This window comes from Leptosomus discolor, chromosome 4, assembly GCF_034619465.1.
Source record: "Leptosomus discolor isolate bLepDis1 chromosome 4, bLepDis1.hap2, whole genome shotgun sequence".
In the NCBI taxonomy this organism is placed as follows: domain Eukaryota; kingdom Metazoa; phylum Chordata; class Aves; order Leptosomiformes; family Leptosomidae; genus Leptosomus; species Leptosomus discolor.
The window spans coordinates 25,323,990-25,346,929 of NC_141394.1; the positions used below are offsets into that span (position 1 = coordinate 25,323,990).

The 22,940-nt window shown below is 39.1% G+C and overlaps 1 protein-coding gene across 1 annotated transcript in view; it reads left to right on the forward strand.

Annotated features, from left to right (window-relative positions):
- Positions 1 to 22,940, forward strand: part of COL25A1 (collagen type XXV alpha 1 chain) — a 318,154-nt gene that overhangs the window by 289,362 nt on the left and 5,852 nt on the right. The window contains exons 26-35 of the mRNA XM_086464793.1: positions 1,522 to 1,566; positions 1,864 to 1,944; positions 2,684 to 2,746; positions 4,439 to 4,489; positions 4,851 to 4,877; positions 9,045 to 9,080; positions 9,925 to 9,978; positions 15,166 to 15,219; positions 16,449 to 16,475; positions 17,228 to 17,281. Coding sequence (XP_086320919.1) covers positions 1,522 to 1,566; positions 1,864 to 1,944; positions 2,684 to 2,746; positions 4,439 to 4,489; positions 4,851 to 4,877; positions 9,045 to 9,080; positions 9,925 to 9,978; positions 15,166 to 15,219; positions 16,449 to 16,475; positions 17,228 to 17,281 — 492 coding nt within the window. The remainder of the gene's footprint in view (positions 1 to 1,521; positions 1,567 to 1,863; positions 1,945 to 2,683; positions 2,747 to 4,438; positions 4,490 to 4,850; positions 4,878 to 9,044; positions 9,081 to 9,924; positions 9,979 to 15,165; positions 15,220 to 16,448; positions 16,476 to 17,227; positions 17,282 to 22,940) is intronic.

Genomic DNA, 22,940 nt, shown 5'->3' on the forward strand with positions numbered 1-22,940 from the left:
GTGTAGCATATTTAACTGTAATTTTACCGAATATGGCATGTTTCAATCTTTGCACCCTAGCCTTTTGAAATGTAGCTTTTCAGAGTAGGTGCCTTGTTTAGTTGCCACATACAGATGCTCAGCTGAGAACCAGCAAAATTAATTAGTCCTGAAACAGGACAGAAGCATCTCCGCTATGGAGCCGCACTGAGGCTGCTCCCTAGGACTTTGCAAAGTAGCCGCCCAATCGGACAGTGGCTCCTATGCATCCCTTCTGGCTGGGTGGCAATGAGGTAGGCAAAACTGTGTGCAAGGCACCACTGGCCACAGTATGAGTGCATGTGAATGCAGCTTTTATATCAGAGTGGTGCCCACCCAAATAAGCACAGTATTTTCTAATGTCAGTAAAAGTTAAAACGTGCACATGTGGGAAGGAACCTGGCTGCAAACCCAAGCCCACTAATTCCACCTGGCTGGTGCTATGTGTAGTACCAGAACTGTTAGTGAGCAGCCCACACAGAGACAATGAATACCATATGCTACACTCTTCTATAAAATTTAAATAATAAATTTGCCTATCCTTAAAAAAAAAAAAAATTAAAAAATTGTTGCAGTTAGTGAACCCTCCTTAAATCAGTTTTAAATATTGAGATAATTTTCCTGTTTCTTACATACTAGATATATCATATCTTCAGCCAGTAACTTTAAGCTCCTCCAAGAGTAAATACATGTTTCTTCAATAACAGAACTAGACATTTCCATTTTGGACTTCATCCAAAGTATCATATGGACATGCATCACATTATACATGTTAATTGCTTTGAGGAATTGTGAGAAACCAGGTTCATGCTTCTATGTGAAAACTGATAATCGAATACACAGTTAAGTGTGCAGAAATGGCTTTCTGCATTAGGATCTACCCAGCATTTCTGCAGCCTCGAGTCTGTTGTAAAATACAGAGTAGTTGGAGTATGGAGGAGGTTGTGTTCCTTCATACGGACGAGCGTTCTTATTCAAAATTAATGATATAAAGCAGAATTTAACATTACAGGAGTTTGTTTGCAATATCATAGTCTATACCCATCAATGTAATGTGCTCCCTTGGAAAATGCTATTCAGGAACTGATCATAGGGCAATGTTGTGAATGTGAACTCCTTTGCTATGTGATTTGTATTAGCCAGGGAAAGAAACCATGAAGTCTTTGTCTACCCTACATATATCAAGAGCCATGATTCCATATTTATTCCAGTAACTGACAAAATTTCCATTGGATTGGTGTCTTTTCACCAGACTTCTGGGGTTTCTTCTTCTTTTTCCTTTCTTTCTATGCACTTGTCTGGCCTTTATATGACCCAAAGTTTGTGTAATGGCCTAATCATCAGGACTGTTTATTCAATGTGTGGCATATAGGTATTATATAGATGCTGTTCTTTTTGACAGACTATTCTCTGTTTTTGTTGTTAATTATGGCAATTTCTCTGCCTCTTTCCTTTAACGTCTGGGACAATTGGGATAATCTAATTCCATCTTATCTTTTGCAGGGTGAACCAGGATCACCAGGAACTCCAGGAGTTGATGGCGAGCAGGTACATTATGTGTAAATCATGTAATAAAGATCATGTGAGCAACCACAGATTATTTCAGGAGATTATTTCTGTGATCGCAAATTGTAGCTAAGATTTCATAATCTAAATAATAATATAATGATAGTAATTAATAAAGGTCATTATCGTGTTGCTGCATACTCCGCAGTCTAATAAAGGCTGTATTTCTACGTATTAATTACAAAGGTCAGTCCATAGAATGACTTATTCTGCTTATTAGGATTCTGTTCGTGTCTCTGGCTTTTTACACATGACTTGCTGAATAAGTACAAATTTTAGGGTCCTAAAGGCTCAAAAGGAGATACTGGTGATCCTGGAATGCCTGGAGAAAAGGGAGGACTTGGACTGCCTGGCCTGCCAGTGAGTATGAAAAATTAATTAATTTTAGCTAAAATAGTTGTGTTTTTTCTCTCTTCCAGTATTAGGAATTTCCAACAGTGCTGATAAATTGCAAACGGGGCAGAAAGCACTGGGAAGGAAAATTCTGACATTGTTCTGCAGCTAATCTAGGAGGAGGTGTAAGACTGTCAGAACTTTTCATCCCAATTACAATCAAAAAAAATACTGCTTTGGGAAGAGAGAGATTAGCTGGTATGCTGATCGGATTTGTACTTTTCTTGTAATGTATAGCACAACTTGGGTAAGTGTAGATTGTAGAAGAAAGGAGCTATGTTATGAATACTTGTCAGGAATTTCAGGTTACTTAGATTGAGGAGGGAGAGAAAACGCATCAGTATTTGTGGGATATATTCTTCCTATATACATCTATATGTACAAAAGAAATTTCTCAGTAAAAAAAAAACAATTCCAAAAATGTATCCATAGTACCATATATCATGAATGGAGTGCCAACTTAAGGACTTGTCATAAATATCGTGCCACAATTGATAGCTGACAATATAAAAGCACACCTTTATATTTGTTAACAGTTATTAGTAAAGCAACACCAACATTTGTAAAAAAGGAATTCCGTTATATGTGTGCTGAATTATTCTTTTAAAAAAAATTCAATTATTTGCAAATAAGTATTATTGTATCTAGATTGATTGCTAACAAGAGTAAAGCTGTTTATAAATGCTGTTTTGTAATGATTTTGTAGGGAGCCAATGGTATGAAAGGTGAAAAAGGAGATGTCGGTTTGCCTGGTGCCCAAGGTCCTTCAGTAAGTCTCAGTGTGGTGTTCCAGTGAACATGGTAGTCCAGCAATGGTTCCCCAGCTTTTGACTTGGACTGCCTGGCCTGCCTGGCAGTACTGATTCTGAACAGTACTTCATATTCATAACCAGTCTTTTCTGACATCCTTGATGGTTCCTACACTTGAACTTTCAAAATATTTTTCTTCGAGTAATTATTTGCCCTTTTGAGAATGAAAAGCACTTCTGGTCATGGAGCTAAATGCTGTTTAAGAAATTCTAAAGATATAATCCTGGTCTGTTCTATTCTCTCACTATAAACAACAGTCCTGCTCACTTCACTGAAAGTCTTTTGGCTCTGTACCCGGCTTTGCAAGATAAAATAGAGAGACAAGACTGATGAGAGAAAAAAAAAAAAAAAAAAAGCCAGCCCAAATCTCTCTCAACACCTTGTATTTTGGGGATCTCAGAAAGTCCAGTGAGAACCAGACTAGACTGACTTCAGCGATGTCAGCAATAGTGACTTGTGACCCAGGATACAGATTAGTTTCATGAGACCAGACGTTCTCCTGATTTTTCAGTGTGTTGTAAAGGCATTTAAAAAAAAAAACAAACCCCACAACACCCAAACCCCCAAACCAAAAAAAAGCAACAACAAACCTCACTACACAATACCTTTATGATATGGATGATTAACATTGTCAGAACACAGTAAGCTAGGAAACTTCAGAGCAGAAGTTAACTACCAATAGCTTGTCTGTGGTGACATGCCCTGGATATCTGGAGCCATAGCTCTGAGCAATCAAAGAGGTTACCCTCTGCCTCATTATCTCATTCGTCTTATTCTGCTTGTTTTCTCACTTGAAACAAGGCCTTCACCTTTCAGGAGATTTCACAGATGGTGGGCTCTGTCTTATGTTTCAAAGCCCATTTTGTTGCTACTATTGCCATCACCAACAGCTAGTGCAGCAGAGGGGTTGTGCATAAATCTGGAGATCCGATTTACCATCCCTGCTACCACCTTGCAGGTTACAATAACAGCCCTTTGGGATTAAACCCAGGAAGAGAGGTGATATTAAACTGTAAATATCATCATGAAATTCTCTTCCATGGATTTGTTAGGAACACAGAAAACCAGCACAGAATATGCATGCACTAGATGCTGAGCAACCTGATTACCGATTTTAATGACTTTAGGGAATTCTTGGTACAAGTGGGCTAAATGAAATAGCTCTTTTCAAGGGCAATTTTGAAAATATGCCAAACCATAGCCTGAATTTAGTATCTTTTCCATTCATGAGTATTGGGAAGGGATAAAATCACACTTTATCTTCTGTTTCTGTAGATTATGTAATACGGAGACAACTAAGGAGCACATACCATAAAATATTAAAAGTTCAAGCGTCCCTGCTCAGTACTGTTTGTTTAGGAGAGATCTTTTTTTCCCCATAGTATCTTAAAGTGTATCTTAGACCCTAGGAGTAAGAATCAGGAGACAGGCACACTGCCATATGACACCGGCAAATCTACGCTTTAGGTAACCTGTCTTTCGAATCAAGGTATTTCCCATTCCTAAAACCCTTCCTAGCCATGCTGTCAATGTGCACCATTGCATTGTTATGTTTGTAAGAGTTTGACAACAGAAGAAGGGTCAGTTTGACTTTTGGTATTCATAAGGGAGTTCTTTGCGTGATTTAATGCCCTTGTTTTTTTATCTGTAGATGATAGGACCACCTGGACCACCAGGGCCACATGGTCCTCCAGGCCCTATGGTAAGCTTGGGAGAAAGAGCGGGGCTAGGAAGGGCTTAAGCCCTCTTGTCATTTTAACGCCTGCTTAATAGAATTGCCAAGAGAGTGTGTGACCATTAAAGAGGGACCTAATTTAGGACCTTTTCTGCATGTCTTGAAATGCATAGGAAGCAGAGAAACAAATTGCACCTGCCTGTGTTAGTGTTAACATACTAGTGGTCTGGTTCATTCTCTGAATAAGGTGTTTACAGTTGCCTTACTGGCAGCTGCATTTGATTTGTGAAGACAAAAACACAGGTGCAACTTGCAGCCTTATAAAGCAACAAGCTTGGAAAAATTTGTGGCATATTTTCATGATGAAAAATGATATCTTTATTTTCAGGGACCTCATGGACTGCCTGGCCCAAAGGTAAATGAATGCCTGTCTTGAATAGTCATGTCCTTGATGTCTGCAAAGTGTCATGCTTTGTTCTTTAATGCATGCAGCAATGTTTTGCCTTATGTCTCATTTAATAAATGTTTCTGATATTCTTAAACCTTAAAGCAGATTTTAATATTAACAGATAGCTTATAAGCTTTTTAAATTTTCTGTGATTGTTCCTGAGTAGTATTTCTCCTGACCATTGGCTGAATCAATTTTTTTGTATTAGTATTTGTGGTGTGGCACTAAATTATTTAGTTTCCTGTTTATGGCAAGTTACTCATCATTGCACTTGCAACCGGAATTACTTTTGAACACAGAAGCGTGTTATACACTCAGGAAAAAGAGTCAGATAAACTCTTCTTCATTTATGCTTTCTTGCATCTCCGACTTCTTCCAGTATGAACGGCCTTTCACCTTCTTAGGTGCCGTGTACTTTGCTGACCGGTTCCTTCAGACGTTATGCAAGTTCCCCATCACAAACTCACATGTGTATTTTCACATTTTCCAACCTGGAACCCCTGATCAGGCAGGTCTGCAATACTATTTGAGCATTTTCCACAGCATAGTGCATGAAGATATGCTGTAGGGACTCTCTAAGCCCATGAAAACAGCTCAGGAGGGGCAAAGGGGGTTTTGGCAAAGTTGGGATATTTTAGTATGTGCTTTAATTCAGTAATCACCAGTAAACTAAAATTCAGTATGACACTATAGCATAGCATTCATTAGGGCCAGTGGCGGTGTCAGGCGTGATCATTTTAATCACTATGGGTCCCTAATCACATGCACCTTTCTCAAAAAAATAAGTAAGCAGAGGAGGGGTTTTTTGTTTAGTTTTTGGGGTTTGTTTTGGTTTTTTAAGGTGTGAGACAGAAAATTGCAGGTTTGAGTCATTATGAGACTTTGTATTACCTTGGCACAAGAAGCCTGAGTCATAAATCATTTTTTGAAGTCAAGTCTGTTCCATCTTAGCACCAGCCCTGCCTTACCTCAGGCTTTTGGCCTGAGACTCAGGCTTTTGTGAGATTTCTCAGGTCTGTTTCCAAAACTACAGTGTTTTCAGTGCTACTGCTCTGAAAGTCACATCAAGTCAAGTAGAAGAAGAATGAAGAAATGGCTACTTGGGCAGGGTGCAAAGCAGGCAGATGATGTCTGGAGTTACTTAAAGCAGCAGACTACATTCCTCTGAGATTTTTAAAAAAAAACATGAATATGATATAAGGTAACATAATACATCAAAGGGAAACCTAGGAACAAGGCTGTGGGGAGCAGCCTGGATGAAATACCCACACATTTCTGTTTCCCAAAAGAGGCAGGTGTGGTCAGTAGTCTTTTTGACTGGGCAGCCCTCAAGCTGAGGTAGTTTTTCGTGATGTAAGAATGATTTATTGGCAATTGCAAGCCCACCATTATCCTCTTAGTGATGTTTAATGTAATAGCCTATGCATAATTTGAAAGTCACAAGACAAGTGCCATTTCTTACATTGTTTAAACTTCTCTGTATGAAAACAGAAACTATGGACCGCCCAAATGGCTTGGCATTGTATAACCTATACTGCTTCTTTTAATTTGCTACTGTTTAAATATGTATGCTTAAAGGTTTAAAATATCTTTAGGTAAGATTTTGCTGCAAATTCCAGTCTGCCATAAGAAAAAATATTACTTCCTCACAAGATGTGCTTTTCAGGAGATCCCACTGTAGGAACCTGCAGTTTTGAGGCTTTACGATACAGAAATTTTTTCGAAAGTTTTCTTTCGGTTGGAATTATCTGCATAGGGTGGTTTATGGGATTTGCGGAAATTCCAAAAACCCCTGAAACTGACCCTTAATTCAAACCATCTAACTATAGTGATAATTATTAGAAAAAGATTCAAAAGAATCTGTAACTCATAAATTTCCTGTACTTTTTTTCACACAGAATTTAAATCTCCAGCAGACACCTCCCAAGTGCTTTAGCCCGTTGCTATATCAGTATGTAAATTGGCAGTAAGCTGAGAAGGTTGAATTTGTGTTCTTGTTTCAAACTGGAACTTGCAGCCATTTCTGAGACTGGCTTCTTTTATCCCAGCTTAAACACCCATTATAGCACCAAAAATTTGGTATTTATACTTTTACGTTTAGGGTGAACCAGGGTTAAATGGTCTTAAAGGATTGAAGGGTGAACCAGGTCAAAAGGGTGACAGAGGGCCCCTTGGTCTTCCAGTAAGTAAAAAACCCCAACTATTTAATTTTAGTGCAAATCACAAACTTCTCTTTCTACTCCTGATGAACAACTCTGGTTTACTCAACAGCATACATAGAATACACCATGTCAGAGCACAGCATCAGTCTTGTTTTGTTTTACCCCAAATCTGTGCTATTGTCCAAAGTAACGTCCTGTAACTCTCAGTGCTGTCAGGTTTTTTTTCGTTATGTGTCAGTTGAAAGTGTTCGGTGTCACAAGGATGTCATCACCCCCATTACATTAGTCATATTGTTATTTAAGTGTTGTATGGTGTTTGTGTTAAAAAAAGAAATCTTCCCTTTTTCCCCATCTCTTCAGTTATTTTTCCTCTGTTTGCACTTCTGCACTTAAAATGGAGAGGTCTAACTGAGGAAAGTTAAAAACTGGTTCAGGAAATATTTTTTTTTTCCTCATTCATTAGGGATGGTGGATTATTACTTTCACCTTGTTCTTTAGAAAATTTCCATTCTGAGTGTTTGGCATAAATTTTAGCTTTGAAAGAAATGAAGGACCTTAAAAATAAATTTTCACGTGGAAACATTATGGCTCTTAAAATTTATGTTGACAGGAGAGAAAATAATTTGTGCGCTTACTCTGTGTGTCTGAAAGCACTCTGAAAAGTTAGGTGGTTTTTTTTTCTCACAAAAAGAGCTCATTTTTCCTTTTTCTTTTTTTGATGTCAGGATTATTCAACACAATTACATTGTCAGTAGTAAAATGGAGGAAAAAGACTTAGTTGACCAAAAGGAACCCAAACTCCACTGATTAATATTTTCAAGAATTATGTGCAGGGCCTCTGGACAAGGTCAACTTCACTGAGAATTTTACTTAATTTTGTAAAAAAAGGATCATTTTCAAGTGAACAGCTACAGCAATGTAGAGAGGGAGATTTGGAGGTCTGAGCCAACCCCCTGAAAATGGCTAAAAGGAAGAAGAAAGTTTTGGTTCTGCCAGAAATGTTTGTTCTAACCCAGAGCAAAATATACCATTAGTTTTTCGAATTTGTATAGATCTTGTCTTGCTCCTGCTTACTACTATTTCCAAATGTCATTTTAAGGAGCAAAGTCCCAAGTGTTTGACTTTCTAAAAATGGCTCGTTTTCACCGCTAATGAGGGGGTTTTTTGTTTTGTTTTGAGGGTTTTTATGCTTGTTTTGTTTTGGGAGGTTTTTTTCCTCCAGGTTATTCCCTGTGTCCCAGATAGTTTTGGCCCCCGTCGCCCCAACAGTGCTGGGGACCAGTCGAGCCGATCCTTTGCTGCTGCTCTGTTATTCGCGTAAAATCCACCAGAGGTCAGCCCGTCCCCAAGGATGCTGAAGCAAAGAGCCCCCAAGCGCCGAGTGCTACCCACTGCCAGCCCCTGACTGTGCTCTGAACTGAGAGTATACCGGGAAAACAGGAAATGTGATTGTCTCCTGGGCTCTTGGAAGTGAATGAGGCCATTGTAGTCACGATCCAGATTTTGCTGGCAGCATAATGCAGTATTCTTGCACTTAAATGCTTCCTATCCCAGTTAATGTATATTTTTCTTTCTTTGTGTAATATAGCATTCAGTATTGTGATTGTTAACAAATTAGAAAGCATAGAAGTAAATTACAAAGTAAATATTTGCGTGTTAAGGCTTAAAACCACCCTAACATCTGGTGTTTGTAGCACTCCTATAGCTTGACGTTATTCTGGTCTAATATCTTGTGATGTGAAGGCAGGGGTGGGTCAGTGATGTTACACTAAGGTGAGAACAGAATCAGGCTCTTGATGTTTCATGTGAATTTTTAACTAACATGCTGTAGTAATGTGATACCCATTCCAGAACCCTGTCACAACTTGTACTGTACGTTTGAATTATGTTTATTCATGAGCACCACTTACTAATCTCACGTTCTTGTCATTCGTGTTGTACCCATCATCCATGCTTCCACCTAACCACACAGGGAGCATCTGGCTTAGACGGAAAGCCAGGACCCCGGGTGAGTCCCTCATCTTTCTGTGTCTTTCTTTGTAACAGAGTCCTGCTTTCCAGCAGCTTCGGCCACACTCACACACTGCATGGAGGAAGGAAGGCCAAACGCCACAGGCATTTTCCATGCTTATTCAGGGGGCTTCAAGCAGACTCTTAGGGCAGTGTGTGTGGGAAGGAGAATGTAATTCTTCGTAGAAGGAGCTCTGGATCTTAAAAAGGCAGTTTGATTTTTGGTTGGACAACTGCCTTGCTTGGGGTGCTTATTTTCCTGAGTAAGGTTAGGGATTTAGTTTACACAGGAAAACAAATTTGTTCAATGCTAATATGGAATCAGTGAAATGGATGCAGACGTGCTGGGGTTCTGCCGCAGACATTCTCATGTTAAACGTAAATGTAAATCATTTGCTTTTTGTAATAATAGAGAGATGGATAAAGTGAAAGAGTAGTGGAGTTATATATGTGAAGGCTTCTGTAAAATTTGCGTTGATCACTGCAACATGTAAGTCCACCTTACAGGTGGACATTTCAATTTAAAAAATAGTCAATGTTTTTAAAAAATTCTTTTTTCCTGCCAAAATTTCTTTTAATAAATTTAAAATCTTTGTAAATTTGATGACTTCCATGAATAAAGTAAAATCTAACTAGAAGAAAGAACTCATAACAGGAGAGTTTATAGGTGGACGTTTGAAAGCCAAATGGATTTGTTTGGACGGGTCCCATCACAATTAAGCCTGAATTTTCAAACAGTGAAGACTGATTCCATGTTAGTTCTTGGCTAAAAGACAGTTATTAAAACTAAAGACTTTGTAAGAACAAAACCTCTCTCTTACCCTCTCTGTTTCCTTTCGTAGGGTATAGATGGCCCAGTTGGCCCCCACGGCCCTGCAGGACCTAAAGGAGACAGAGTAAGTAGACTTTCCATGTGCTTATAGTTGCCTAGATGTTACTGAACCTAACAGTGTCTTACCTGTTTAAGGATAGGCCCAGAACTGTATGTGCATTCTAGTTATACACACATCTGTTAAGTGTTGATTTTGTAACTCATTAACTTCAGAGGAGCTTGTGTTTGGCAAATGTATAGGGCTTTCAAGTTCATGGTGCTACACAGAGCATAATTTTGGTTGATTTCATTCTCAATCAATTTGGATTGAGAGAACAAACTGGGACAAAAGAAGATAGTGTGATCTGATTATATACACATGCAATAACAAAAAAATGAGTATTTCTTCTCTCTTTGCACTTAAATGTCTTTATCTTGAAAAAATTCTCTAACCTCTATAAAATTTAAACTTTTCTTTCTTTTTTTTTTAAAGCTTAGAAGATAGGAGCCCTCCTATTTAATTTGAAATATTCACAGTAAATTTTCTCCAGTGGGGGAGATAAAGTCCCAGGATAGGGACCTTAATCTTTAACTGTGAGCCTGTCGTCTTTAACAATACAACCATCAACTTGTACAACAAAACAAAAGTTGATACCTTATACTAACTAAAACCTTCAAGGAGTTGCCAGCCCAGAATTTTGTCTCTTTGAATTTCTCACTTTAACAAAACAGCTGTGCTAACATGACTTCAGTCTTGCTGTATTAAGGATGCAACCATATGGCACAGGTCCAGTTAGCTGGAACAGCAGTACATCTGGGAAAGGTATGCGTGACTTGATGATTCATTTTTACAGAGCTGTGTTTTGAGAAATAAATACAAGACATTCAGCGTAGTCTGAAATAGGAACAGTAGACTGTAGTACCACTCAGGCTAGTCAACTGTCTGAAGGACTTGGGTAATTTTCGTTTTTTCCTAGGGGATTACAGATTCAAGTCTTTTTTTCAGCTAGGATATAACTTTTTTTTATATCAACTCTTCCAAAGAAAAGATAGTTGAATGTCATCTTCTGAACTTCAGGAAATAATTTAGATGAGATGTACATGTTTCTACATGTATAAATACTGTACACTTTATTCTTGCATTATGAGCTTTTATCTTGAAGGATATGCGTATGTACTACCAGATGAAATTTCTTTCACAAACAATGTGCTATAGTATGAACTATTACTCTAATGTATGGGAAATAACCATAATTGCTTTTTCTTATGAAAGTATCCGAGGCCATAGTAAGTCATGCAGCTGGATCTAGAATCAGCCCTACCATGGCTGTTGACAAGTAGTAGTTACAAAGGGGATAGGACATGCTGCAATGTCAATCAGTTCAATAATGGCATGAGCACAGAGGGACAGATTTGCAAAAATATAGAAACTAAGGTGTGCAGGAAATTCCTGCACATTCACCATTTTCTGTGTAGCTAAATGAATGGGAGGAGGTTCACAAGAAACATGGAAGTTTTTTTTTCCAAGCAATCAACTAGCAATATTATTGCTGTAGTTTTTCATTTAATTATTCAGTACCGTTTGGGAGGAGAAATTGTTTGTAGCATAGTTATCTAACACGTGCCTGGCACTGATATATGTCTTGTTATGTAAATAACAGATCATGTGTTTTTAATGCAATTTTACAACTTGCATTTGCAACTGCTTCGCTTCTTTATGTGAAAGTAGGAGGAAAACATTTTTGCCTGCAGATTTCAAACTTTGCCTTTTAATTAAAAATAGTGCATAGTGCCATTGCTCACTATCACTGGACAGGATAGTATTTTGTCCATACTGATAAGCAAGACCTTAGGCCAATATTAGCCTAGAAGGGCACTAGGGATTCCTAACATGAAACATAACCACGTTTTTAAATCCACATTATTTAAAATTTGGAAAGACAATCTCGTTTTAAGTGAATCACAGAATGTTAGGGGTTGGAAGGGACCTCAAAAGATCATCTAGTCCAGAGAATACACATAAAATGCTGGTTGCTGTATATTTATGTCTCCTTAAAAGTTAAGGAAAGTAAGTATAATCAAACTGAAGCCTAGTGATTTCTTCTATAGAAATCGTGGATTCATAGTTGCATAGGCTGCATTTGAGGCAATGCTGAATTACTCCTCTTAAATAGAACAGACTGTTGTGCAAATTAGGGTTGGCTGGTTTGTTTCAAATTTGGCTATTTAATTAAAATAGAAAACATCAGACAGTCTTTACACGAAACATATTTAGATGGGCAGAAAGTAGACTAGGAAAATAGTGCATGCCACTAGAAAATAGGAAAACACAGGTTTTAGAACTAATGCACCATTAACTCACTGTGTGAACTTAACCATGTAATTTTCTCTCTAAACTTTAAACTGTTCATTAATTGTTAAAAGCTAACACAGGATTTAACACTTCCTGAAGTATGATACTGGTGAAATTCCAATACTGTGTTTCTGTGCGTTTCTTTTAGTAGAAACAGAAATGGTAATTAATAGTGTGAATTATTAGTATTTATTAGGCTGATGTCTTACAGTCCTTAATTAATTCTTTGGCTATTGAAAATACCATTTTTGCTAGGTGCTTACAGAGCTTTTACTGAGACTGTCTTCATTAAATGGAGGAGTTGATCATGATAGGCATCTGAATCTGTCTGTGTACCTATTAATCTTGTCTTAAGAGAAAATAGAAAATGCTGGTAAACAGATAAACAACCTACTAGTGAAAGGGGACATGTAAATCCGAAGGGTAATGACAGGCATAATGTGTATCCAGCATCGTGATGATCTGAAAGAATGTTTCTAAGATGAAAGACAAAATTAATGAAATGCTAATTTCATGAAACTCTTGCATTGATGGCAAAGACCTGGTTTGGAGGTTGGGTTTGGCTTTCAGATGTGCAGCCTGTGCAACACTGTCATCACTACACAATTTCGGTACTAGGAGGGAAAGCGCATTCTCTTCAATCTGGTTAAAATGTTTGTCACCATGGCAGTGTTAGGAAATCTCCATATCAATCTTGATGGAGACACCAATTATGTAACTTTATTTATGCAAGTGGTAGTTCACCCATGATTCAGGAGACTGAAGTGAAATAGGAGGCAAAAACAAAGGTAATGGTTTCTGTTCTTTGGGCACTGATGAATTGTCTTACAAAAAGATATTAAAAACCTTCTTGAAGTTTGTGAATGTCTGTTTCCCTGAAGGAAATGCTTTATCATGATGGCTGAGGGCAGTATGCCCATGACAGTCCATCAATCTTATATAATCCATGAACATTCAGGACCTTGTCTGACATTCCAAATGCATTTCAGCATGCGCTTTGTATAGGAGGCAAAAAATTGTGAGATACATTTCTCTAAATATGTTCTTACATAACAGATGAGCTTATTTCCTAGACTGATACATTCAGTATCTTTATGTCTACCATATGTTTAGCAACGTTACAGGCCTATCTTGAGGGAACTTTGTACAGTCATCTTTGCTGTTGAAGATTTTAAAAAAAGATAACTTAAGTAGTCTTGACATATTTCAAGTATTGATCAAACAGTTTTGTAGCTGTTACACACACAGGTCAGCACATTGGTTTCTTCTCAACAGAAGAGTAGTTTCTTCTTTTAAAGCTGCAAGGGAAGGGATTTAGTGTTTTGAAAATCAGCTTTTACTTCCCAATACCTCCAATTGTTCTGCAAGGACATCCAGCCTAAGTGCTGCTCAGAAATGGCTGGAGATTAACAGAACCCAGAAAGATCGAACATTGCACATCGAATCTATACACTAAAGTGAGTATAGACAGTGTCCACCTATGTAAAAATATGAAGTATCTAAAATAGACCAAATACCAGTCACTCTGACAAACTCCTCTCTGCTGTGATTATTCAACAACAGGTTCGGACTCAGGTTATTCCGCTGCCCGCTTTTTTGTATTATCCAGTCAATAAAATTGAGACTTAGCAGTACATTTTCAGAGCTGTGCTAAGGGACTTGGCTGTGACGATGGTCACCATTACTAATTAGGCACATATCTACATCTCTCGTTTTGGTTTTAATAATACAGAAATTAATTGGTAATGAGTAGCAAATATCACAGATTTTTAGAGGATCTTGTACACAGAATTATCTCAAGAGCTTAAATGCAGCAATTGCTAGGATGAAACACAGCACTTCTGTGTGCCAGGAGTCTTGCAAGAAGCCTTGCGTTAGGTTATATTAAGGAAAGGAGGTGAAGAAGGGATCCATCCTACGTAACAAATCCAGAGTAGGAGCTTTGAAAGCTGGAGGTGTTCAGGACTTTTTTTTAATCTCTTGAACACTTTGAGCAGTTAATTCTCTCAAGAGAGTATGGTTTTTCTGCTGGATTTTATTCAGAAGAAAGAGCACCACAGTCTGAAACAAAACTGCTGCCTGCACCCACTTGTCAGCCCTCTCTCCCTAACAAGTCACATAGGGCTGTGCTCACAGTTACATGGGCTAATGTTGGCTGACTCAGGAAGCTTAACTCCCTATCAATCCTGATGAAGAATTTGTTGCCCCGAAATTTCATTTCATTTGGAAAAGTATGCTCTATATTAAGCTTGCAAAGTTATTTTGGTAGTACCCCTCTGGAAACTGGTAATTTTTCTGTGGATTTTAGTGCAGAATGAGATCAAACTTCTGGAGTCTTCTGTACTTGTTTGTCTTGCATGTTAATACAGTTTTGATTTAATAAACCGGGATGTTTACATCACTAATCTAGAATCCAATAGAGCAGTTAGCAACACAGTACAGTGCATAGGATAATCTTCACAATGTCACTGTTAATAGCATTGCCTGCTTAAATACAAGCTTTGATTGACACATTATTTTTGCTTGTCACTGTGTTGCATCTCAGCTGCTGGGCTGCAGCTTGATGTTGTACATCCTCAGTTTTCATTACAACATTGGGTTTTTACTGAGCATAGTGTTGCAGCTGTTACAAGCTTAAAATTGAAATCAGCACAACTTCAGTTTGGAAAAGAATTTCCGTTACTAATGGATTTAAAAACAAATGTAATATCATATGCCTGGAAAGTCATTTTGCCTAGAAAGTAATACACACCTTCTCTTTGCCTCCTTAATCATTTAATAAAAATAAATGAGTTTGGCTATTTTTCACTGAAAAGAATTAGGAATGCATAAACTTTAACCTAAAGCACTAAAGGTAGAGATTATTTCTATTTTGGACAGACAATGTTTTTGTTTGCTTGTTCTGTAATCTGTTCTTAGGGTGAAAAGGGAACTGTCGGTGACCCTGGACCCAGAGGACCATACGGCTTGCCTGTAAGTTGCACATAGTTTGTACGCATTGTGCTTTTCATTACTCCTTGATTAAGATTTGTGTGCTTTATGACCGCTTTTCACCTAGTGATACAATTATTTGGAAAAGGCAAAGATAGGTAATAATCACTGACAGTGCAAGGTCATGGCTCTGTACTGCAGACTTAGATTCCTACCCATGCACGTGGTCATGCAAAAGTAATGAAACAGACCTGACATGAACCAGCAAGAGAGAGGAAATCCAGAATGCAAGTGCTCCTGTTTCTGCTGCCTATGGCCATCAGCTGTCTGAGGACCACACGAGAGTGGCAGGAGTTCAGGATGAACTGTGGAAAGCTGTGATTTTCTTATTGTCAATAAGCTGCTTGGATTTCCTTGCTGCAAAGCTACTTCGTCATTATATTTTTGGGTTTTTTTGACACTTCAGGGAGCCGTTTTGTTTTCATTTCTGTGTGGTGTGCTCAGTTGAGAAGTTCATTGTTGATCATTCATAGGCGGAGATGGTATGCTTTGAATTGACCATTTAAATTTTATTATCTATTTCTAAAATATGAGTGAGAACTTGTCTTGGCCTAATGAGGATAGCCCCAATAAAATCAGTTGACTTACTCTGTTTACTTTGCTGATGACTGGGTCAGGTGTGTACCTATGCACATGTCTGTTCTGGACTTTGACAAGAGAAAAGCTATGTAAATGTGCTTGGCCAGGCACAACCAGCCTTTGCAAGAGACTTGCAATGTTTCCATACCCTCTCTGGTCTAATCTGTTTGAATAATTAATTAAAGACGGAATACAGACTTGTGGTTTAATTGGATCCGTTTAATTGGATCAGGAGTCAATGACTAGAGATAGTTTTCAGGCTCTGTGGAGTGTTAAATTAGCTTGCAGTGCATGTTTATCCGAGGGTCACTTTTGTAAGTTAAATACCAAAAAAAAAAAAATCCAATTTCTGTTTCATCTTCCTGTGAACTAAAAATGAGAAATGATAGGCTTTTCTGTGTTTTTAGCTTGCTCCTGGAATCTGCGTACAACCAAAATTTTACAGTCAAGTTATCAGTTCCTGGAAATGTTAAACACTGACAGAAATGTCCTTCACTAATGGCAATGCTGTGTGTGCAGCCTTACCAACATGGGGTACCACGGTATAGAGGGAGAGCAGAAGCTGGGCATCAAGGTGGCCGTTGGTATCGCAGCTTAGGGATGCTAATGTAGTTTGTGTGGTTCTTTGGCAGGGCAAAGATGGCGAGCCTGGCCTTGATGTAAGTAGTATGTATGACCAGTACACTCTTAATGGTAGGTAAGCGTCTTTCAAGAAATAGCTTACTGAGTGTAACACCTTTGTTTCCATTTAGTGTGCATGCAGTACATACAGAGAGTGTGCCAAATGCTGCATTTGCTCTTTCTCTATGATACAGAGGACAAAGATTATGCAATATACAGCTGTTATTGGCAGACCCCACCAGATACAGTGCTTAGTAATACAAGTAGTTGGTCCTCTGGAAGTCAATAGGCTGAAAAACTGTGCTTGTTAATAAAATATTCAGACTTGTGACTCAGTCGTAGAACAATAAGAAATCACTAACATTTGGTTAAGTAAATTTATCCTAATTAAAGAGAATAATTCTGTAACCTCTATGGGATACATTTCAAAATACAGTCTTACTCTTTGGCATGCTAAAAAGACTTACTGAAAGTCTTTTCCTCTAGTCCTACACTGAAATCCCTGATTTGGAGGAGTCTTTTCCAGAACATACATATGCTACAGAGCATGAACTATTGCCATTTTGAGTGATATGATTTCTTTCCATTGCTGGCAAAATGACTCTACCAAAGACTATGACTGACTTGTCTCACATGCTCTAGTGTCCGTGCATGTATGCACACATAACACATGTATACATACAAAGCATGGGGTGAAATCATCTTTTTTTTATGTTTTTCAAGAGTATTTGAAAGCTTAACCTGCATGTGAATAAAAGTCGACCTATCTTTGTCCATTTTGTTTTCATAGGGTTTCCCTGGTCCTCGAGGAGAAAAGGGTGATATAGGAGAAAAGGGAGAAAAGGTGACCACAGTGTTATTAACTGTTGCTTGATTCCTCAGTCTAGTCAGTTCTGCTGTCTTTATGCTATAAATTGTCCCATTAAAACTTATCTTGGTTTTTACTGTGTGCCAAAAGGCAGGTCACAGATACATGCTAAGCAAAATCATTAAAAAACACAAAAACTTATGCACAGAACTAGTAACATCAACATGTCCCAAAGCACAGCTTGTATTTAGGCTCATTTTCTCCAATCCATCCTATACTTGTCGAAAATACTTGTCAGCCTGAAACTTTTAAGGCACACATCACTGAAACATGTCATTCTGGCAGTCATTTTATACTGAAGACCCCAGCTCTGTTCTTTGGCAGTATTTGCAGTATAACTGTTGATCTTAGCATATCATGCCTGTAGACACTACCTGTCCCACACCAAATGGATAAGGACAGGATCTGTTTAGGTTTTTATTTTGGCAATATCTTATTTACAATTACTTATGGATTGAAGTTAAATCATGTACTTTACCATTCTGGTAAACCAACCAGACAGTGAAGTTAACAGAAACAGCCTAACTTCATTTTCACTGTCCAGACACAGTGATTTGGAAATATGTTTAGTAAAAAGCAATTTAGGACCAAATGTGTGCAGAGAAAGCTCATAAGCAAATCTCCCCTATTTCTAATCAACACAGAGCCCAGTTGCTAAACCTGCTGAATTAGCACTTACACCAAGCCACTTAATACAAAAGTCCATACACAGAGCAGGTGATTTTTCTAATTCAGACAACTATTTTTGCCTAGCTGACATACACAGGGTTATACTAGGTCCACTTCCCATCATGGTATCTCAAACAAGAAGCAGGGTTAAAAAGTTGCCATGGCTGTTTGAGTTCACCTCCTTTTCTTAATACTGTCAAACAAAACACTTCCCAAGAATGCGTTGATAAGGGTACTATGAAATGTATCATTCCCTTCTGTCCCCTGTCGCATTGCTTACTTTGAGCTCAGAGATCACTGATAAGCTACTGATCTTGCAGAACAACTGTTGCTTAAGCATGTGCTCTATGAATATTATAAAGACAGTGTCTGACTGGGCAGAGTAATCGCAATGAATGGTGAGCTCTTGCTTGCTGTCAAAGACTACAGGTCTGTCTGCCACAAGCGAACAGCTTTTATTTTTGAGAGCAGTCATCAGCAGAAAGGTGTAACTGATAACTGCCAGCTCTGATAGATGACTGGCAAAATGGCCAGCCTGCGCTAAGTGGGAGTTACATCAGGTACCAAATCGAATGATTTAAGAGTATGTTCTCGTACTGGAATACCTTAGACACTAGTTGGGTCCAAAGATTAAAATAAGTTATTACCCCTCTCTAATCAATCCTGGTGAGGTTGCTTGAATACTGCACATGGTATGTTGAGCCTCTCAGTTCAAGAAAAACTTGGGAAATTGGAGAGGAAGAAGGCTACCAAGCTGGCAGGGGGCTGGGTCACACACAACTGATAGAAGAAATTGAAGGAGGTGGACTGGCTTAGTCTGACAAAGAGAAGGCCAAACTACTTGAAGGTGAGATACAAATATGATGGAGCAAAACTCCTCAGTAATGGCAAATGGGAAAACACAGGAGGTTCAGAGTGGCTATTGGGAAAACCTTGTTCACTAGGAGAGCAGCACGGCACTGGGACAATTTACTCAGAGAAGTGGCTGAACCACTGCCCATGGAGAACTGCAGGACCTGGCCTGGTCTGACCTGATCTAGGGTCAGGAATCATCCTGCTCAAGATGCGAAGTTAGACTAGGCAACCGCCAGAAGTCCCTTCCAACCAGACCTTCTGAGCGTGTGTTTCCATGTACAGCTAGAGATAGGCAGACAAAATACAGTCATCAGAGCCCTAGAATATCTCTGCGAGAAAAGCTGGAAAGCTGGTAAAACTGTAGGCTTATATAAATATGATATGTGAAAATGGAACAGCTGAGATTCTTGCACTCAGGATGTAAAAATACTTTAATGTCCTAGAGTTCAGCATGCTGCTGTTGGGTATTAGTTCATTATTCCCAGAGACTGACTAAATAGCTCAAACACAGGACCTCCAGTTGCAAGACAGCAAGTGAATTGTGTGTGGGAATTGTGTGAGGCCACAAGGCACAGTTAGGCCCTATTTGGAGTTCAGTTGCAATTCAGGCTGCCCCTGTAGCCTTGTTCTCCTGGGCCACAGGACACACCTCCTAGGAAGTCTAGGTTTCCATACCCCTAAAAAGTCAGGAAAAGGCAAAACCCGTTTCTTGAGGAGAATGCATGGGATAAAGTACTTAGCAAGTCTGACAGATATTTCAGAAACCATGTTACCTTAGGGGCTTTCAGATTAAGAGGATTGCCAGTAAATCTGCAGAGTGAAAATTGTCACAGATTAAATCTTTTGACATGGTTATGATTTAGCAGCAATTCAAAATTTATTAATGGTGTGATGTAGATCAAAAGGTTCAATTTTAGCAGCACTTCATCATTAACCACTTTAAAGATTAACGAGGTAATTTAGTAAAATATGTTATAATCAAAACAGCTACTTAATTACAGATTCAAGTATGACAAGATTCATACTAATTTATTACAAGGTATCCTAAATAAATAATAAAACAAAAAAAAATTTAGAAAAATGAACCAAACCAAAAAACCCCACACATAGACAGATAAGCACAAACACACACAGGCAAAAATATTTCAATCCCATGACACACACCCACACTCATAATGGCAAATATATATATGAACACATAGATAGGTATAGAGAGGTGGATGGAAGAGGCTAGCGTATCATTAAAATTTCCCTCTTCTCAAGTTACATACTCACAATGCATTCGCATTCCTCAGCCTGTGATAATTGAGCCTCGAGAGTGTTAACTTCTTGTCCTGGCCAGTTGTCAGCTTTGTCAGCAGATGGTCTTTAAGGAGTCCATGCCTGAGTGGCATCCCAGCTCATGGGAGATGCTGGTCACATGCCACTGTGATCCAGGAGAACTCAAACGGTCTCACTTAGAGTCACTATATATAGGGTCTCAGATAATTAATTGGCTTTCTTCAGCTATTTTTCCATTTTGGCCCAACTTGGATGATGTAATTTTCTGGTGCTTTCCACCAGTTGTGCATGCCCAGAACTTGCTAGACATTAGAGTGCTGGTCTCACCCTATTTGGGCCATCACCCAAATACAGATGTGTTAGGTGGCCAAGAGGCAATTGATTGTTATAACCGCTCCCCCAGGCAATAAGGGAAGCAGGAGCCAGGTCTGTTAAGGGGCTTCCTCAATGCTCCAGTACACTGCTTACAGTCTAGGTGCAGATGTTTGAGGCCCAAACAACAGGGGAAGAAGGGGCCAGGCACATTAAGGGGGTACGCTGCTTTCTGCAACCCATATCTGACTCACCTTAGGTTGGTATGTGGCCCAGCGAGGGGGATTGCACCAAGTCCCAAGCAGCCTAGGGGGCAGGGGGGAATCCTACCACCACAATCTCTGCCTTAAAAATTCTCAGAATATTCAAAGAAAATTAGGTAGAGGAAGGTCTTTCTCAGTGAAAAATCAGGGAATATACAGAATGATTTATAGAATGGTTGAGTTAGAAGGGACCTTAAAAATCATCTTGTTCCAACCCCCCCTGCCATGACCAGGGACACCTCCCACCAGACCAGGTTGCTCGAAGCAGGGAGGGGGCAGCCACAGATTCTCTGGGCAACCTGTTCCAGTGTCTCACCACCCTCACAGGAAAGAGCTTCTTCCTAATATCTAATCTAAATCTGCCCTCTTTCAGTGTGAAAGCATTGCCTTTCATCCTGTCACTACCCTCCCTGATCAGGAGTCCCTCCCCACCTTTCCTGCAGGCCCCCTTTCAGTACCGGAAGGTCCCTATAAGGTCTCCCTGGACCCTGCTGTTCTCCAGGCTGAACAACCCCAACTCTCTCAGCCTGTCCTCACAGGGGAGGTGCTCCAGCCCCCTGATCATCTTCATGGCCCTCTTCTGGACCTGCTCAAGCAGCTCCATGTCTGTCTTTCTGCTGGGGGCCCCAGAGCTGGACGCAGCACTGCAGGTGGGGTCTCACCAGAGTGGAGCAGAGGGGCAGAATCACTTCCCTTGATCTGCTGGCCACAATTCTCTTGATACAGCCCAGGATGAGATTGGCTTTCTGGGCTGCAAGCGCACATTGCTGGCTCATATTCAGTTTTTCACCCACCAGCACCCCCAAGTCCTTCTCCACAGGGCTGCCCTCGATCCACTCATCACCCAGCCTGTATCTGTGCTTGGGATTGCCCCAATCCAGGTGCCAGGACCTTACACTTGGCCTTGTTGAACTTCATGAGGTTTGCACAGCTGAGACCTCTATGAAAGAGACTTCTGTTGCACAGTTTTGACTTTTTTTTTTTTTTTTTCTGGAAATGAGGGAGTACTTGTATCTTGTAAGTAAGCTGGTTTCACCAAAACCACTTTAGCTGCATCAATAGTTCCTTTTCCAAATCGAAGGCTGTCTCTCAAAAGACAAGAAGTAATGCAGTTAATAGAAGCTTTCATTATAATAAATTTTCTCAGTTCTGGTGGTTTTCCTTATGTAAATTACTAGTTATCTATGACCAAATTGCTGTAACAACACCCATTTCAATAGAGATAAACCAGCTTAGAAGTTGAGGGTCCAGCTCGTGATTTCTCAGGTTTTAAATACTCCTTACACTACTGGCTTTTAGACAGACATCACACAAGTTGGGATTAGCAAGTTTCTAGTTAAGAAACTTAATTCAAATTGCATTGCAAAAATATATATCATTACTAACATGCTATTGAGAACCAGTGATGCTGGGTTTTTTCATAGACATGCTATGATAGGCAGGGAATAGATCTTTACTTCTTCAGTTTGAGATGAGTCCTAGACTGATGATTTTTTTTTTTAGCCTGTCAGTAGCTCTGCTACAGTGAAAGCAAGTCAGTGTTTGCATTACAATGTCTGCTTAACTTGGCTGTAAAAATAATTTTAAAGAGTGTTCTAGCTGTAATTACTCATAGAAAATTACAGTCCAGGAGCACTCAGCACAAAAAAGATGTATACAATTGATTTTGCATTTTCAAGTTGTATGAATAGAAAAAAAAAATCCTTTTAAAAAGAAATAACCTTTAACAAAAGGTAGAGATTGTGTTGTTGGGAGACAGAGGGAAGAGGGGCCTGACCCCATGAGTGCAGTTGTATCTCTTGTAATAAATATTGACAGAGGAGTATAACGTGTCACCACAGTGGCTGGAAATGCATAATCCTTTTCCCCTTACACTCGGCATTGAGGAAAATCTTTGCATGTGAGGATTAGAGGTTATTCCGACCATAACAGTGTTACAGAAGTGACACAAATTTGTATTTCTTTAGGGACTGAGGAAGGGCAGGAAGGTTTTTTTTTAATCTTTATCAGATGTAGATTCTCCGTATCTCCTGTGGATGTTTATAGTTCAGGGTAAGGAGGTGAAAATTAAGAGACAAGAACTCAGTCCATGGAAAAAGTAGTAAAATACTCAGGAAATCCAGACTATTCTCTACACAGATGACTGCTTCCTTGTGTTTGAATAAAACCATAGGTTTGCCCTGCAAAACTGGAAGTGTAAATAGTTATCCGCTGACTTGTAACACAAGTTAAAGAAGTACAACTCCTAAAGATAT